The sequence below is a fragment of the Aspergillus brunneoviolaceus genome (genome assembly GCF_003184695.1).
Source record: "Aspergillus brunneoviolaceus CBS 621.78 unplaced genomic scaffold BO95scaffold_59, whole genome shotgun sequence".
Taxonomy (NCBI): domain Eukaryota; kingdom Fungi; phylum Ascomycota; class Eurotiomycetes; order Eurotiales; family Aspergillaceae; genus Aspergillus; species Aspergillus brunneoviolaceus.
Genome location: NW_020290789.1, coordinates 16,865 through 34,251, shown reverse-complemented (window position 1 = coordinate 34,251; position 17,387 = coordinate 16,865). Strand labels below are relative to the sequence as shown.

Sequence of the window (17,387 nt, the reverse complement as noted above, 5' to 3'; positions counted from 1 at the left end):
GGACATACCTATTTCACATGTGTTCCTTTCATCTCGGTAGCCAGTTGACGCCGGAAAGCTGTGCCTCCACCTTCACTTCTCTGATCGAGCCCTCGGTAAAATATGGGTGGTAGGTTTGACTCTCTTGAACAATCAACCTATTCTGAATACGGAAAGTACATAGATTGGCCCGTAAATGGGCGGTTCGCTTGTTCAGCCCGGATCTCAGAACATCCGCTCAGTGGATGCATATCTCCACCCAGCATTTCCGAAAAAGTATCGAGAGCAGTTCGCGAACGCCAAAACCAGCCAGAAGAGATGGCAAAGGTCCGGAATTCGTTTTTTCTTCTTGCGATACGTACAGTATACTTGTTGCCCCAAGATTCCCGTACTTTTTGCACATTACGATCCCTCCAGATCGAGGAAACATGGTTGGTTGATCGAACCGAGTCGATAGAATGGATATCGCCATGTGTCCTCCCCCCCCGGGGGGGGCTTCTTGTTCCTGAATCGAGGCAGGCGCTAAACTGGATCTTGCCTCCAGCATGAGGCAAGCAGCGGAACAATGAGCATATGTTGCCTTCGATCGAGTAGATCATGTACTTATACTCAACGCTCAGGGGATCGATCTGTTTCCGATCCGGTCATATCTCCGCAGCCCCGTGACTCCTAGCCCACGCCCCCCCGGAAGGGTAGTAGAGAAGAGCCACGCAAGCATCGCAAGCATCGAGCAGATCATCCCGATGGAGTGGTGATGGTGGTGTGGGGGGGGGGGGGGGGGGGGGGGGGGGGGGGAGGTTTTTTTTTTTTTTTTTTTTTTTTTTTTTTTTTTTTTTGTTTGCGGGGGGGGGGGGGGGGGGGGGGGGGGGGGGGGGGGGGGCAAGGGGAAAGGGGAAAGGAATCTGACATCTCGTCTAGATCTCCTCCCGTCCGAGAGTCATCCCGGTTCCTGGGACTATGATATTTTTTTCCATCGAATAATTTCCGTTTATTTGATTCTTTCCTTTTCAGCCCCCAGGAAGGATCTTAGGGCGATCACTAGTACCTAGGGTCTCGGAGGTACCTGGTTTGGGAATCGTGGGTGGAGTCACCTCGTGGATCGCGGGTTGGGCGTGAATCTGCCTGACTGATGTGATAAAGTACGGTGCCTTGGTTTGGCTGGGGAGCTCGGTTCGATTGGGGGAGTAGATCATGTTGGAGGGTATGCTGGATTTGGGGTCTGGTGGATTGGTTTTGTGTTTTCCGTAGGGGCAGGGGATCAGGCTGAACTTTTTGAGCTGTTCTTTGGGTTAGATTGTCCGTGATTATTTTGTAGGATAATCACATGAAAGGTAGACTTGGGCCTGGGCACTACATATCACTACGGATGAATTGGTTCACTGACAGTCCTCGGTCATAGTCAATCGGACTACATCCTCATCCACACTGGTGATCAAGCTGCATCTACATATACATCAATGAGCTTGAGCGGCAGTGCGACGATAACGAGGGCTAAGGCCATTCCATTTCATCTGCATATGCTCTGGGGCAGAAATAGGACCTTCATCCAGTGCTGCTGTACCATGGTCACCTACAGCTTCATGCGATATCAAATCTCAGGTCTACCCTCACTTCTCCAAGGGGTATTCGTGGACGACAGGGTGTACTGAGATCGACTGCTTCCCAAAATCAAGAATGAGTAAGTATAGTCTGCACGACCATCAGAGCAGCACTGTGCTTCGATGATCCGAGCGCCCAGCTAAGGTCGAGATGTAGAACGACATGGACGTGGTTGTTAGAACTAGAACCCTTCCAGCAACTAACTTAATGCGAGACAGCTCAATGGTTAGTGAAGACGAGGAGTATAAGTCCACCAGGTGCCAGACAACCAAGAATCCCTCATGCTGACTACTGTATGAGACATCACTATTGTTAATGCAATGGATGCCTACGTCAATATAGTAACCTACAAACGCATGCAGTATTTGATAAACGGGATGATGCAGGTGAGCTTGCGTTGGCCGGCAACTTCATTCCCAAGTACTGAGACTTACTTGCCGCGGGATGCACCGAAGAAGTCAGTGCTCAGCTTCGAACCTCAAGTCATGGCTTTGGTGGATGCTAAGTTAGCTTATATTACACTGTGCATTGCTGCTGGTGACTTCTCGCGCCCTTGAAGTCTTGGGATGACGCTTGGACGGAGGTGTTTCGAACTCGACTGATGACGTCTTCAAGGATGCTTGTTCGAGGTGGGAAGTGGGTGAGAGACTGCCGTCTGAGAAAGTGGTTTATAGCCAGGAGACTAAGGCTCAGGGACCTGGAAGGAAGAGATCTTTTGATATACTCGTATATAGCGGACATGGAATGAGATGTGGAGAAGACTAAATCCGTAGGACACGTGACCCCGTCATTTCTTTGTGACAGCGGATCTTATCACTTCAAGCCGAGCGATTCTCCTTCCATTCTCAGCGATCGCCCAGACGCTAGGATGCAGCGGATCCCTCGGCTTCATGGCTTGTCTTTTCCAATCATACCATGCTCAGTGGCTTAATTCCTCCTCAAATCATCATGTCTCTACCTGCATGTCGTATTTATTTATTCCTGGTTCACCGACAGTCTGGCTTGGCGCCAGCTGCCTAAGAGGACATTTCGTTTATGCTCACCTGCATTGACCTGGTGGTTGTTTGCTGGTCCACTATCGTTGCCATAGAATCAGTCTAATGGCGCCCACCGCGATGGGAGAAAGTTCTTCTCGTTTAAACAAGTCCGGCAGGGTAAGGCTGAAACAGTGGGCCCCGAAAGTCAAATCGGGTTGTATAACATGCAGGTATGCCTCGTGGGAAGATCGAATGACTCCGAAATAAGTGCCCACTGACCTCCTAAGGATACGACGCATCAAGTGTGACGAGACGAAACCGAGGTGAGAGAAAGATATATCCGGTTCGATCAAGTGAATCTCGCTGTTGCAGCCCGGTCTGACGCCCACAAACATGGTAGCTGCACGAGATGCACATCGACCGGAAGAAACTGCGATGGCTACGGCGATCTTGCTCTCAAGCAGATGATCAAGCCACCAAACCTGGTGCAGATGCCCTCGGTCTGGGAACAGGTCTCCGGCAACACGATCGAGATCGAGAACTTTGCTTTCTTCCGCTCCGTCACCACCCCGGACCTAGCGGGCTTCTTCGATATTGGCTTCTGGACCGGCAAACTGCTCCAGCTGGCGCACCAGTATCCAGCCCTCTGGCATGCCATGACCGCGCTGGCATGTGTACACCACGACTTTGTGACTGATCGAACCCCGAGCACCGTCGCACGGGTCGGCGACACTCCGAACATGGGTTTCGCCTTGGTGCAATTCAACAAATCCATCCAATCACTCCGAGAGCTGCTTTCGAGGCCCAGTGTGACGCGTCTGGACAAAGTAGTGGCGCTCAGCACCTGTCTCTTGTTCACCTGCATGGCGAGTCTACAGGGCCGTCAATGGCAGGCCTTTGTGCATATCAACTCGGGTCTCAAGATGTTCCATCACTGGGACTTGGGAGTCAGGAATAGCAAAAGACTAGACCATGATCGGGAGATCGATCTGTTACTGGTGGCCTTTACGCAACTCGATACCCAAGCCCGCCCATACCTCCCCAACCAAAGGAACAATTTCCAGTGGACAGACAGCCAAATCGTCCTGTCATCCGCCAAGGAGCCATTCCGCTCCCTGCTGGACGCATATCTCTCCCTAGAAGTTCACTTCAACAGTCTGATGCGGCTCATGATGAGCAAGGAATTCGCCAACCCCGCTCGCGTTGCTGAGAACCTCGTCAAGAAGCAGAAATGCGCCGACGACTTCGAACAGTGGGACGTCAGGCTGAGCGGCTTTGTATCCAGCGCGGCTCCTTCCGAGACAGATGACGGGGCCCTCGACCTGCTCTACATCCGTCGCATCTTCGCACACGTGTTCCTGTCCCTCGATTTCACCAAAGGCGAGCTGTGCCATGACGACTTCTTCGAAGATTACAAGCGCATGCTCAATCTGGCCACGAAGCTGTTAGATGACCTGAACTCGACCCCTCAAGCGAGCAAAAACACCTCACATCCCAACTTCTGTCTGTCAACCACCGTGGCCGAGCCATTGTTTCTCATTGCGACTCGCTGCAGGGAACCCACAGTCCGTCGCAATGCACTACGCTTACTTCAGCGATACCCGCGCCGCGAGGGGATCTGCGAGGGGATGGTCGCCGCGAAGATCGCCGAGACGATGATTGACATCGAGGAGAAGGGGTGTCATGGAGGACAAGCGGACTCGTGTACAACAGGACAGTGGGTGTGTGGGGTTCACCGCGTGGCGATCGTGAACTTTATCCTAGTAGCGGAAAAGCAGATCAAGATTCAGATCCAGACCGTCGAGGATTTGATGCTGGGGAGGGCCGAGAGGGTCCTGGTTACTAGTTACTGGTAATCTTTTTCTAGAATACTGTACATAGATCGGGTGTGAACCGTATATCCTCTTCTAGCGATCCAGCTCGAGCACTCAGGATAGTCATAATAGTATAGTAGGTTGATTACTATCCCTTCGTTGAAATCACTTAGTATCCTAGTCTTGCTTGCCTGATAGAGTAGATTGATGAACCTCAACCCTGAGGGGAAATCAGGAGCTATACATTCGCCGCATCTGGGAACCCGGTTCCGATCTGATTGAATACGCGTACCCAGATTCCTCTGATCTACTTGGGGCGTCGAATGAGCCAGCCTGCAAAACCGTGACTCCACAAGAGCGACATGGAGCTGAACGTTGTCGTTAGCTTCAGCTAATCGAATCCCGTTGTGCCCCTCCAAGTACTACCTAGTCACACTACGCATGCTCGGAGTCAAGTTACCTCTCTCTCCTTGATGATTAACTGGTATTGCTATTGGTTAGGTTATCTTAGGGCGCTGTCCAGGTTGCTTCCGCGCAGACAAGGTGCTTAAGGTAGTTAGTCTTCAGCCCATGGGCGGTTTTTGTTCTCTGGGTTGGTTGATATTTATCATCTATGCGAAGTTACCCAGATTCTAGGAGCAGATGCCCGCAGACCATGATTTTGATGCAGCAAGACTTCGTATGAAAAACATATTCGCTAATAGTAACGTATGTAATTAGCCATTCCTATTTACACTCGCCCCTTCCTGCTCCGAATCCAGGGGGGGGAGGCACGAGGAATAGAGCCCAACCCCAGAAGTATTCATGCACTGCATTGCTAGTTCAAAGATCGTAAAGGCAAGGGCGCTGGCGGAAAGCGAAGCGGAGGATTGGTCTATGCAGGCGAAAGAGCTCGAGGGGTGAGGGGGTCCGTCATCGCTATCATAATCATGTCAAAGCGAAGCGGTGGAGCTTGGAGGGAGTCGTTCGTTAGTTCAGTTGAGGTTGGCGAAGTCGAGATGCAGGGCAGATAGCAGCCGCGATCGCAGTCGCAGTCGCAGTTGTAGCGGTAGCAGGAGATTGCAAGAATGAAGGTCAAGTTCCATGTCGAATCGCAAAGGGTAATAATTCGAGGGGAAAGATAACAGCGCAGAGACGAGAAAGGGAATCACGAATTATCGTATCACACACACGCACGCGCGCACGCGCACACACACACGGGAACAAGATACCCATGAAATTGAGATCAAAGACACACCACCCTCTCGACTTCCAAAGTCATGGGTACACACCACTTAGCATCCGACCAACGACTAGATGGAATCTTTACCACCCCGGCAAGTTAGCACCACCCGGATCAAAACGGTCGACAAAGCAGAACCAAAAGAGGTGGGCGAACATACTCAACGTCATACTCAAACTAACGTCCGTATTCTCCACCATTTCCGTAAACTCCTCAAAGCTGATCTTCCCATCGCCATCCTTATCGGCCTCCATGATCGTCTTGTCGACGATCTGTTGCAGCTGCACATCCTTCAGGTTGTTGCCGACCATCATCTTCAGGACGATGAAGAGCTCGCCGTTGGAGATGTATCCGTCACGATCGATGTCGTACACCTTGAATGCAAACCGAAGCTTCTCCTCCTTGTTGCCCTTGGAGCTGAAGGCCGACAGCCCGGAAACGAATTCTTGGAAGTCGACGTCGCCGCCACCGTCCTCGTCGAAGATGGCGATCATTCTTTTTTTTCGGTGGAAGTTAGAGTCTGTGATGGATCTCTGGGGTGGGTAGTGAGATGATAGTGGGGTAAGGCGGCAGAAGTGAAGCGGGGGTGTGAATTGCATCAGGCATGGTAGTTCAAAGGAAAGTGAGGGAGAGGACGAAGTACCTCGTGGCGAGCGGGTTGGATGATACTTGAGGCAAAGAAAGGAATTCATCGCGATCAATAGTACCGGAACTATCCTGTTGAATCACACAGAGTTGTGTCAGAATGGAGTCACATGTAAGACGCCGCACGATCAAGACAAACCTTATCCAGCTTCATGAAGCGCTTGCGGAGACGGTCAACTTCATCACGATCGACTACACTTCATTAGTTTTACACGATAACCGTTCTCTCGAAAGGCTTGACCCACAGTTGGAGGCAGAAACTATGTTGTCGAGAAGCTGAGAGGTGCCGACCGAGCCCCTGCGGCGGCGCGCATCGTACAGGGCGGCATTGTTGGGCTCACTGGAATGGTCCATAGTGTGGGCTTATGTTTTGAGCGGAATGTAAAGGGGAAAGGGTGTTAATGGCCAATGAAATTCTTGTCTGTTCAACGCGATTCAACCAGGAACCACAACCGGTGAAAGAAACGAGGCAATCAGAAAGCTGCACAAGAACTAGATTTACTCCAATAAGTACGGAGTAGATGAATGCCGAATGCGGGAGGGAGCGAGAGGGACGGAGAACAGAGGAGACTCCCCCGGCAGGCGACACAGACCAAAACGGCACTTTGATATCGACCAGCCCCGCACTAACCCGAAACAGACAGGCAAGCGAACCCCTGAGGCCGTGCACCGGTCCAAAACAGGCCACTGCCGGGTGACATTGCAACGTCAACTCATCCGCCAGTGCAAAGACTACGAGATTTCCATCGTCCATATCCCCCCCTTAACCATCCACTGCCATCACAAAAATACGTCTACGTGCTTTCGCATGATCAGACCTATCTACTGATACCAATTTTGGGTTCCCCATCCCATGGTCAGCGGCCGATCTCGCGCCCCAAAGTTCGTATGACTAGGTACGGGGGTATGGGGAGGACGCGCCCGAAAAAGCTCACCTCCAAGGCCTCCATCCCCATAGTCCGCGAACATGAGATAGATCTTATCGAGGATGAGATTCAAAATGCCCTTCAGCAGATTGAGACCGGTGTCGAGAAGGCGGAGGAGTCGGTGAGTCGTGTTCTCCCCCATCTACCGCTAGCATCCCTGCATATGTCACGTGACATCATCGCGAACCTCACCCGTCGTGAAAATTTTGCACCCGCCAGTCCAGGCCACAACCACAGCCCGCTGACGCCTACGTTCTACAGGAATTCCATCTGCAGGTCGCTATCAGTGCCGCCGCCCAGGGCAAAGTAAAAGATGCCCATATTCCGACCCCGGAGACCATCCTCAGTAACCTCCGATATGACGAGCTCTACCCTCCAGTCTTCTCGCAGCCAGCGACATACATCCGCTTCTCCTCCACCGTCGAGGACTGCTGCGGACCTCCATATTGCATGAACGAGGACGATGATGTGTTCCTTAAGAACTTCAACCAAAAGCGCGATGCCGCCAACCAATGCACAGAAGACAACTTCGAGGAAGTCATGAGCTTCCTCGAATTGACGTCGAGGAAAGAGCAGCCGTATGCTTGTGTAGATAACTCTCCGGTCATGAGTTTCGAAGAATTCCAGGAGGCGATGGATCCAGCCGTAGACGACAGCGTAAAGCGTTTCGCCAAGGACATATATGACTACTGGAAGTCGCGACGCATCAGCGGTGGGAATGAGCCTCTGCTCCCGACACCAAAGGTGAGTCCCTGGCGCAAGAAGCGGCAAAGGTTATCCGATCCGCTAACAGTTTACAGGCTGAAGCTGGTCGGGAAGCTGATGATACCGACCCGTACGTCTGCTTCCGAAGGCGCGAAGTGCGGCAGACCCGCAAGACTCGTGGCAGAGATGCGCAAAGTGCGGACAAACTGCGACGGCTCAGAAAGGAACTGGAAGATGCTCGGCAGTTGGTTGCACTTGTACGTCAGCGTGAGTTGGCGCGCAAGGAGATGCTCGCCGTCGAACGGCAGGTCTTCCTGCAGAGATCCGAGGTCAAGGATATGAAGAGGAAACTCAATATCAAGGACGACGACGAGGATCTTATCAACCAGAGAGTAAGAATGATCATGACCTGCTTCCAAGCCATATATACTGACCATGCCACCAGCCCAAGAAGAAGCCGATAGAGGCACCTGCTGTGCAGCGCCCAGCACCTCCCCAGCTGCGCATGCCCCCCAAGGCGGCCACGCAGCCAGCAGAAGACCTGCAGCTACTGGACGATGTCCAAGCGGAGAAAGAAAACGAGATCATCCGCGACATCAAGCAGAACATCACGAAGCACATCAAGTGGAACGAGGGTTATGTGGATTTCACACGAGCACCGCTCTCCCCGTCACCTGATCGGACGTTCGATGCTGCATTCCGCCCTGCAATCACCACCCAGTTACCGACGCCACCATCGTCGGAGTCATCCGACAACATGCCGGATTCAGCCATAGATACCCGCAGTGCCATTGCCCTCCCGAATAAATTAGCCCCCCATGCCATGGAACTGAGCGAGGACACGAGCAAGATGCCCTCATTCCGGAGACGTATAGGACGCGGGGGTCGTTTGTTCATCGATCGCCGAAACCTTGCGGCTCGTTGTAGAGTTGAACTGGATCCGTGGAAGGCTGATCGATTCAAGTACGATCAGGAAGATTCAGATGAGGAGGTCGATTATGAGAGGGACCAATTCGATATCCAGATCATGCAACATCGAGCCATCATGGCGGCAAAAGCTCGCGATCAAGCAGCAGCGGCAGCGGTTCAAGCTCATGCGCAGGCGCAGGCAGCTCAAGCCCAGGCCCAGGCCCAAGCTCAACGAAAGTTGCAGGCCGAACAGACCACGGCCAGCAGCAATTCACCAAGCAGGGGGCAAGCAGGGGGATCTAATCCCGGGCCTGGTGCCGCTGTCTCCACGTCTTGAGATGTGAGCTGGATCTCTTCTCTCGTTTTCTCCTCTCCCACATCTTGATTTTCCACCCCGTATCCTTTTAATCTTTTTCAACCCTATGTTCAGCATCTGGCAGGCGTCACCTGTCATTTCCCCTTTTACCTTACCTGTACTTTTACTCACGCCATACCCTCATCACCCTTTTATTTTTCCTGAAACGCGGGGAAGCATATGAGATCCGGGATAACGTCGCCGGATTGATGCGCTTTTCTTATGACATGACCCCTGATCTTATGCAATTGCCACTGTACATAGCCTGTTCTGTCCCTCTTTCTCTTTCTTCACTTGAGCAGTCGATAGACTCTGTACGAATAGCGAAGCGACGAAGTTAGTAACGAAGAAAACAAGAATAATATCAATTAAGATGAAAGAAAAAAGAAAATGAAGACTTTTCTGTAAATTTCGAATATAGTCAAAGATGAGGGGTAATCAAGAGCTTCAAGATCTGAAAGCCTTGGGGCGTCTCGATTCGTCGTGGTCGTCGTTGGCAGGGCGCTTGGCCGCGGACCCGTTGGCCTGATTGCTGATTTGGTTGTTGAGCATCGTAAAGAGACTTTGCAGAACTTCTTTCTCGCCAAGGCGGACTTGAATAGCCATCGCCTTGCGGCGCATATATGTATCAGCAGGGCTGAGGGCGGCTGGCTGGCTCAATTGAGCGAGAAGCTCCTGGTCTTGTGCGATGGTTGTTGGGTAGTGCGCTTGGTTGAGCTCCAGCGCTCTACCAAGTATGGTAGCTTCGACTTCGCCAAATGTCGGCTTGGGAGGCTTGTTCTTGGACATCTGCTTCTGCAGAAGTTCTGGCGACAGCGATAGAGTCTTGAGCAACAGAAGCAATTCATCCTGGAGGATGTCTGTCAACTGATCTTCAGGGGAGGGTCTTGGGATGGCATAGCCGTCATCAAGGAGTTCCAACTCTTCTAGGAACCGGAGCTAGGGTAAACATTAGCATGGGCATGTTGGAAGCAGCAGACCTTGGAAACAGGAGTATACCGGAGGTTGCGATTCAACATCAGCACTCGAAAGACCCGCTGCCTGACATATATTGCTGAGGGATACCTCGATGACATCGAACGGAGCATAATTGTCGGTGACATACCCGTACCGTCGTAGGAGGTCTGACCGGGGAGTCTCTCCGTAGTCATTGAAAATCTCCTCGCCAGCTCCGATAGGTTTGATAGCTTTCATAACAAGAATCTCTTCTTCTTGGAAGAGGCGAGCCTGTATAGACGCATTAGTTAGGGCTATGAGGCTCCCCATAATAGATGGAAGGTCACCTACATTGTTTCGATCGGCATCTGCGTTGAGCAGATCGGCCAAAGGGACCATGCCTTTAGACGACTGTCCTTCCTCTTCGTCTGAAACATAGCCATCTTCTCCATCGCGTTCATCCTCATCCTCAGGCTTCTCGATATCAAATGCATAGGCCATGATAAGCGACCCCATGGTATGAGCCAGGTGGAGGAGAGCTTGCGTACCGACATCTCCTTCAAAAGAGGCTAAACCGTCGATGGGAGGGAACAGGGAAGGGTTTGCCCGTACAATGGGGGCTACGGTCTTGAGTATGGATTCTTCTGCGCCCTGTCGTCCGATCTTGTTCACGATGGCGCTGCCTTGAAGCTCCGCAAGTTCGGCTGGGGACCAAAACATCAGGGTGTCAAAATTCCGAGGAAGGACTCTGAAGTACGGCGCCCATGGGGACTGATCACCGCGAAGATACTCATAGATCATGACCACCATGAGAGAAAGCCATGGCCCAAGTTCCTCCAGGTCGTGGGAGACCAGGCCCTTCAACTTCGAATTCTGAACGGAGAGGACATGGGCGCGGGGGATGGTGAAAAGCTCTTCGCCTTCTTCGAGATCGAGTCGAGCCACTGGTAGAGGGACACGAGAATATCAGAGAGGGGAAGACTTCCACAAAGCAGGCATACAATGAGATAAGACCCATGCGGAACAAAAATCTCGTTTTAAGGAGGGTGGGAAACATACCGACACCTCGGCCGGCGCCGCTGGCCCTCAGATCAGCGATCTGAATCTTAGGGTTCAACTTGACGCCCGGGAGACTAGACAGCCAGGTGATGAACTCATCTGATTGTTGCTGGAAGTGGTTTGCGTCTGGAAAATGGGTAGTGGAGGACATGATGTGGGACGACAAGAGGTCAAGTTGTGTGGTGTGAATTGGCTGTCACACCAAAGAAAAAGGAAATTGAGCAACCCCCCACCGTCTAGCGGCCGCGGAACTTCAAGGGGAGACGGAAATGAATCCCAAGAGAACAGGGGGGAGAGGATGGAGAAAGGTATGGCGTGGTTGATAGAAGTGTCACGAGAAGGAGGAGGGGGGGGAAGGTGAAGAGAGAATGGGAGAAAATGGGGGGTGGGTAAGTAGACCTGAGTAATTAGTTAGTAGTTAACTTAGCGACGCTGATAGACCGAGTAGTCCTAACTTTCTCCCCCTCCGTACTAACCTACCACTGTTGAGTGACAGGCAGTTCTTAGTTCTAACTACCTTAGTACTTTGTCTGTACCGCCGGATAAACGCTGCGGCGGATTTGCCGTCCCAAACTCTGGCGACCAATCGATAACGTTGCTGATAAAGCCGAACCAGGCCCGAATTTGCCCCTCCATCACTGGCTCAGCTCGACCCGGCGGCCTTCGCGATTCATTTTTTTGAACAGCTTCTCCGAAGCGGTGATCTGTCGGCTTAGCTTGCAAATCGTTCAATCGATTTGGGATCTTTTTTGCGCAGAAACCCTAGTCATTCTATACTCCTCTACATCTGCGTTGCGCTGCGCCTTCCACCATGATTGCCGTCGGAATCGAAGGCTCTGCCAACAAAGTCGGAGTGGGCATTATCTTCCACCCGGAGGATGGCAGCACCCCGCAGGTGCTTGCGAACGTGCGGCACACCTATGTCACTCCTCCCGGAGAGGGCTTCCTACCCAAGGACACTGCCCGCCACCATCGCGCCTGGGTGGTGAAACTGGTCAAGCAAGCCCTGCAAGATGCGCGGGTCTCCGTCAAGGATGTTGACTGTATTTGTTACACCAAGGGTCCTGGCATGGGCGCCCCTTTGCAGAGTTGTGCCATTGCCGCGCGCATGTTGAGTCTACTTTGGGGCAAGGAGCTGGTGGGAGTCAACCACTGTGTTGGACGTAAGTACAACGTCGTCATCTCTGCAAGCCCGTTATCAAGATCTTCTTCCATAGGGGTGCCATGTGGGGAAAGACGCGACGCATTGGCCCCCGTCTAATATCTCCAACTCTTCATCTGCCCCCCTCCCCCCTTTTCTTTTACCCACCCTTGACCCTCCTTGGAGATCTTGATCACAAAAAGCCGCAATTTGATCCACCGCCGCGTCGCTAACCCTAAGCTTGAACAGACATTGAAATGGGTCGGGCCATCACCGGCGCCACGAACCCAGTCGTCCTCTACGTCTCCGGCGGAAACACCCAAGTGATCGCATACAGCTCGCAGAGGTACCGCATCTTCGGCGAGACCCTTGACATCGCCGTCGGAAACTGTCTGGACCGCTTCGCACGCACACTACACATCTCCAATGACCCTGCGCCGGGTTATAATATTGAACAGTTGGCCAAGAAGGGCAAGCGACTCGTGGATCTGCCCTACACCGTCAAGGGAATGGACATCTCCATGTCTGGAGTTTTGGCAGCGATTGATGCGCTGGCCGTCCAGTACGGACTCAATGGGGAGTGGGACGAAAAAGATGACAGCGCGGACTCTGCCCAAGGGGAAGCAGACGATGGGAAGCCGACTCGTGCGGATTTGTGCTTCTCACTGCAGGAAACCGTCTATTCTATGCTGGTGGAGATCACGGAACGTGCGATGGCGCATGTTGGATCGAAGGAAGTGCTGATTGTCGGTGGGGTGGGATGCAATGAACGGTTGCAAGAGATGATGGGTATCATGGCTCGCGACCGCGGGGGCACCGTACATGCCACGGATGAGCGATACTGCATCGACAACGGCATTATGATTGCCCAGGCCGGTCTGATGGCCTACAAAACTGGCTTCCGGACGCCGCTCAAGGACGCCACTTGTACGCAACGGTTCCGCACGGATGAGGTCCTAGTGAAATGGAGGGATTGAACCGTGTGCCGATCTGATTAAGAGTTATGATTCTCATGATATAAGTAATAGAACTTAGACAAATGTCTTGAACGATGCCGCAGGGTTCGGCGCTTGAAAGCCATACTTAGGTTGACACTGCAAGATGAGTAGTCAATCACTCACCGACTGATCGCTCCTTCTATTTCTATATCAAAGACTACAACCAAGACCCAGATAGTTTTGCGCCGGAAGCTGTGGGGATAATGTGTCATTTGCGGACTGACCGGCCCCGCTTCGATATCGAGGAACCGGGTAGAAGCTTGTTTCGAGGATACATCACACAACTATTTGTATGAAGTAAGGCGAGAACGCCAAGGTACCACAGGACCGTTGGCCGGCACTCAGGAGGGCTCAGTTATCAGCCGATTCTAATCACTAGTCATACACCACCTCAATAACAGAGCAACATCGAGCAGGGAAGCAGACCCCTGCATCTCAGGTTTATTGTCCCAAGCAGATCGGGGGTATTCAAGACCTAGTGTGCTTGGATTGCATGTCCAATTATATGTGGATCTATGGTACTCTAGACTTCTTGGCAATAAAACGCAATGGAAGTCAAATATCCGTAATTCTCAAATCATCTATTTCATATGGATGGGTTTTACAGCGAGCTCCATGCTGCATAAGACAGACTTCCCCGTGGGTTTGGATACCGAGTCAATACTCACACTGTTCGGGCCATGCAGTGGAGAGAGCAGTCAAAGGAGTCGATTCTATCTGTAGTTACTCCGAGATATCTCCTGTAGGCTTGTACAAAATTGTCGTAACATACTGCACAAGCTTGAGTCAATATCATACAAGGAACACTAGGAGAAGAATACCAATTACAGACGATGGACTTACCTTTCGCTTGTACCTAGTTGTCACACTAGTGGCCAAAACACCGTTCTTGATGCTGCTTGTGGCAAGATGGTTTAGCACCGTGTGGTTGGGATAGTTCAATACACTGCTATCATCCTTCATCGGTGTAGTGCCGTTCAGGATGGACTTCCCGAGGAAGAGTGGTAGACTTGGTGGCGTTGGAGCATCCCCAACGATATTGACAGCTTGCTGATACTCGGGCGCTTCCTCTTCTTTGTCCAGGTCGAGAAGAAACTGGGGAATAACACCGCGGAAATCACCAAGAGGTATCTCCTCCTCTGGCTCTTCTTTATCAGATTGATCATCCACGGTGGAACCACCCTCCTGATCGGGAGTGGCAGGGTCAGGTAGGACCTGAGGCGGACGAATACCCGGGGGAACCGAGCCCTTGTCGCTCTCTCTCCGCCCCCGATTAATGTCATCGGCACTGATCTCGATATAGTTGACCAAGTGGTTCGTGAAGTCCACCGCCGTCGGAAGAGTATCAGAAGCCCGCATTTCGTTGTCGACAATAAATTTAAGATGATGGGTACCCGGACGGAGATTTAATCTAGCTGACATGACACCTGAGTTGTTCTCACTGCTCCAGAGATAATTCATCAGTCCTCGAAAGCCAGGTAGCTAGTGACGATGGAAAGCGGCAGCCGCAAGTCCTCTAGCCAAAGCACCACAGTTCAAAACAACATACGAGCTGGCAGAGATCGAGCAATCGGTGCTGAGACCCGTGCGGTGATAGTCACGTACCTTCTGTGTAGACGGAACTTCTTCTCCCAATTCACGAATGTTCCAGTTACATAGACCTTGTCTCCAGGCCCGGTCCACTCAATGGTAGTCGGCACTGCCCTTCCCACTCCGCTAGGCGTAAAAGGCTGAAGCTCGTCCAATATCTCATCATCCTCCACAGTGGTGCTTCCTTGACTCGGGTGCCTTTGCTCAATATGTTCGTCCAAAAGCTGGTCGACGGGCAGCGACTCCATATAACCATCTTCTCGACCAACAGCTGTAGCATCGCCAATGGGTAGCGGCATTCGCGGAGGGCGCTGGAGATGAACGGAGGCGCTGTAATATACATTTGGCGGCGCTCCAGAGGGCGCCATGGGGTCGTTCCTAGCAGTGGCTCGAGAAACAGGAACTTGTACTGGGTTAGAAGGGTCAGGCGAAGGGATGTCACCATCGCGAAGGTCTGCTTTTCTGGGAGTCGGACGATCTGCGGTTCTTGTTGCGGAGTCGGCGACATTGCGGGATTGTAGGCGTTGTTGAACCGAATGGTGGCTTTGCGATGTTGGATAACCCTTTGCGGTCTCTCTGGTGGCCGGAGAATCGGCTGCGGAAGCCTTAGTGGTACCCGATGAGGCATTGACCGAAGGTCGACGATGTACCCTTTTGTCACTCGCGGGTGCCGTTAGGCCCGAGTGACCCGAGGGGATTTGGGCATCTCCGGCCGGGCCCTTGGAAGGATTGTTGCCCATTTGAACAGCAAATACCGAGACACTTATTAATTAAAGGAGTGAAGCTGAGAGTCTCAGGGTATGTAGTAAGACGCTGCACAGAGGACGTTTAAGAAAGGCGCATACAAAAAGATGCCAGCATCCGGAGGACGGCCTCTGACGGCGGAGGGGTAATGGAATTCTGAGAATAATAAGAGATCGACAACTGAGTAGAGAACACCTTGTAATGATCGACAGACGTAGCACAGTAAATGAGGGGAAATAAGTGACAAATGTATCTTGGGAAATAAGAAGAGTCCAGATCAACAGAGGCGAGTGGAGGATATCGCAACGGGGAGATGCTGATGGGTTGCCGCGTTGATGATTGATGATGTCGATGTCGTTCGACCCCAGACTAGTACTAGAGAGGAGACAAGTCTGGGCCAGGAAGGGAGACTTAGGGCTTAGGGTTGCGGACTGGTTTGACTGATGAGTCTCAATTCTATCCCCGATCCCCGCTTTTCCCATCATCGATCGGCTTTCGCTCCGGCCGCTATATTACTCCGTCAGTAATTATTATTGTTTGCCGGTAGTTGTACCGAAGTTGAGACCCAGCCTTTTACTACAGTACCGTCCTGTCCAGTCAGCAGCCCCCTTACACATTGAACTGTACAGTACACTATCATCCTGCACTCCGTAATCGGATGAGGTCCTTCCAGTTCGAAGCGGACGCTCGTCCATCGCACCTGCTTCACTTACTAAAAATCGCGGGGAATATCCGCCCTTCTGCCGCCTCCGACCGCTTGACATAAGCAGATTACCAGCCTCCCCTTGACATGATGGACGCTCTAGGCACGCCCGCGACAGTCCTAAGGTGTTTAATATACTCTGGACTGCTGAGCTGAGGTGAGACTAGTCCTGGTAGGAGGGTCTCATCGCTTTAGATTGAGCACATGGCTTGGCTGTCAATTCTGCGGGGCGGCTTCAATGCCTTATTCTATCCTACTCTTTACCTAGTGCGCGGGGCATATACACTGCTGCGCATTCTGACCTCGCCGTTGAGAGCATTGGGCTATTTCGCGGTTCAAATCATCCTGCTGCCTTTGAGGATACTTGTCAAGCTTGAGGTACGTACCTAGATCGTGTGCTTTGTCCCTCTAGTATCGCAAGAAGAAGAGAGAGCTCATATGATGCTCGCAGGCCCTATTTGCCTTCCTTGCGATTGCCATCCTGGCAGGAGTCGGCATTGGATTGATCTTGTTCGGCACGACTACAATTACCGTCGAGACAGCAGATCGGCTGGTAAAGTTTATACTGGGTACCGCTGCCCGAAAGTTCTATGGGAATGACGATGATCTCCCCGACGACACTGCGAAGACGACGCCTTCTGCAAGCGATCCCAGTACCGAGGATGACTACTTCACAGCTTGGCACGGGAGGCAAGCTTCGAGGGATCTAAGGAAGGCTGCTCTTCTAGCCGACACGATTGTCGAGGAAGAGGAGGCCAGCCGCAGCTCGAGTCATTCTAGATAAAAGTCCTTCAAATCCAAAGCAACGAAGCCATGATGCAGTGTACAGGCCTAACATGCTTCTTCACGAACCACGTTTGCTAGTGATGCAATTGATCTGATTAGTTTAGCGGGCTACGGGTGCAGTCAAATGTCAGGTGTCCGTGGTTGAAGGCCTGACCCTACCGTGCGGACACTTACCGGAAGGAAACATGGGGAATGCTACCTCAGCAAAATGATCGCCCATCGGCCCGCATTCGCACATCCAGCATTTCACATTCTTCCTTATCCATCATCTCATCCATCCGATTACTTCCCCTCAAATT

At 52.0% G+C, this 17,387-nt stretch overlaps 7 protein-coding genes across 7 annotated transcripts; 4 read left to right on the top strand and 3 right to left on the bottom strand.

The window, feature by feature from the left end:
- Nucleotides 1-2,542: 2,542 nt before the first annotated feature.
- Nucleotides 2,543-4,411, top strand: BO95DRAFT_419532 (Zn(II)2Cys6 transcription factor; the record flags this gene model as incomplete). Its single annotated transcript, XM_025584498.1, has 3 exons — nucleotides 2,543-2,785; nucleotides 2,843-2,878; nucleotides 2,956-4,411. The coding sequence occupies exons 1-3, from the start codon at nucleotides 2,679-2,681 to the stop codon at nucleotides 4,409-4,411; spliced, it is 1,599 nt and encodes a 532-aa protein (XP_025439449.1). The 5' UTR covers nucleotides 2,543-2,678.
- Nucleotides 4,412-5,344: 933 nt separating this feature from the next.
- On the bottom strand, nucleotides 5,345-6,679 carry cnaB (calcineurin regulatory subunit B). The gene is made up of 5 exons (XM_025581168.1): nucleotides 6,482-6,679; nucleotides 6,376-6,428; nucleotides 6,235-6,308; nucleotides 5,752-6,086; nucleotides 5,345-5,672 (listed from the first exon to the last, which is right to left on the bottom strand). The coding sequence occupies exons 1-5, from the start codon at nucleotides 6,588-6,590 to the stop codon at nucleotides 5,662-5,664; spliced, it is 582 nt and encodes a 193-aa protein (XP_025439448.1). The 5' UTR covers nucleotides 6,591-6,679; the 3' UTR covers nucleotides 5,345-5,661.
- A 275-nt stretch (nucleotides 6,680-6,954) lies between these two features.
- Nucleotides 6,955-9,501, top strand: BO95DRAFT_475500 (enhancer of polycomb-like protein 1). The gene is made up of 4 exons (XM_025589864.1): nucleotides 6,955-7,283; nucleotides 7,424-7,906; nucleotides 7,963-8,259; nucleotides 8,313-9,501. The coding sequence occupies exons 1-4, from the start codon at nucleotides 7,125-7,127 to the stop codon at nucleotides 9,111-9,113; spliced, it is 1,740 nt and encodes a 579-aa protein (XP_025439447.1). The 5' UTR covers nucleotides 6,955-7,124; the 3' UTR covers nucleotides 9,114-9,501.
- Nucleotides 9,502-9,578: 77 nt separating this feature from the next.
- On the bottom strand, nucleotides 9,579-11,277 carry BO95DRAFT_369617 (ribosomal lysine N-methyltransferase; the record flags this gene model as incomplete). Its single annotated transcript, XM_025582876.1, has 4 exons — nucleotides 9,579-10,070; nucleotides 10,131-10,358; nucleotides 10,419-11,011; nucleotides 11,127-11,277. 4 exons carry the CDS (start codon nucleotides 11,275-11,277, stop codon nucleotides 9,579-9,581), a joined length of 1,464 nt encoding a protein of 487 aa, XP_025439446.1.
- A 504-nt stretch (nucleotides 11,278-11,781) lies between these two features.
- kae1 (O-sialoglycoprotein endopeptidase) lies at nucleotides 11,782-13,300 on the top strand. The gene is made up of 2 exons (XM_025590340.1): nucleotides 11,782-12,289; nucleotides 12,517-13,300. The coding sequence occupies exons 1-2, from the start codon at nucleotides 11,938-11,940 to the stop codon at nucleotides 13,242-13,244; spliced, it is 1,080 nt and encodes a 359-aa protein (XP_025439445.1). The 5' UTR covers nucleotides 11,782-11,937; the 3' UTR covers nucleotides 13,245-13,300.
- Nucleotides 13,301-13,819: 519 nt separating this feature from the next.
- BO95DRAFT_395124 (putative Snf1 kinase complex beta-subunit Gal83) lies at nucleotides 13,820-15,941 on the bottom strand. Its single transcript, XM_025583711.1, has 3 exons — nucleotides 14,871-15,941; nucleotides 14,109-14,706; nucleotides 13,820-14,036 (listed from the first exon to the last, which is right to left on the bottom strand). Exons 1-3 carry the CDS (start codon nucleotides 15,593-15,595, stop codon nucleotides 13,989-13,991), a joined length of 1,371 nt encoding a protein of 456 aa, XP_025439444.1. The 5' UTR covers nucleotides 15,596-15,941; the 3' UTR covers nucleotides 13,820-13,988.
- Nucleotides 15,942-16,380: 439 nt separating this feature from the next.
- Nucleotides 16,381-17,191, top strand: BO95DRAFT_217021 (uncharacterized protein). Its single transcript, XM_025581166.1, has 2 exons — nucleotides 16,381-16,680; nucleotides 16,754-17,191. Exons 1-2 carry the CDS (start codon nucleotides 16,507-16,509, stop codon nucleotides 17,084-17,086), a joined length of 507 nt encoding a protein of 168 aa, XP_025439443.1. The 5' UTR covers nucleotides 16,381-16,506; the 3' UTR covers nucleotides 17,087-17,191.
- The last annotated feature ends 196 nt before the right edge of the window (nucleotides 17,192-17,387 follow it).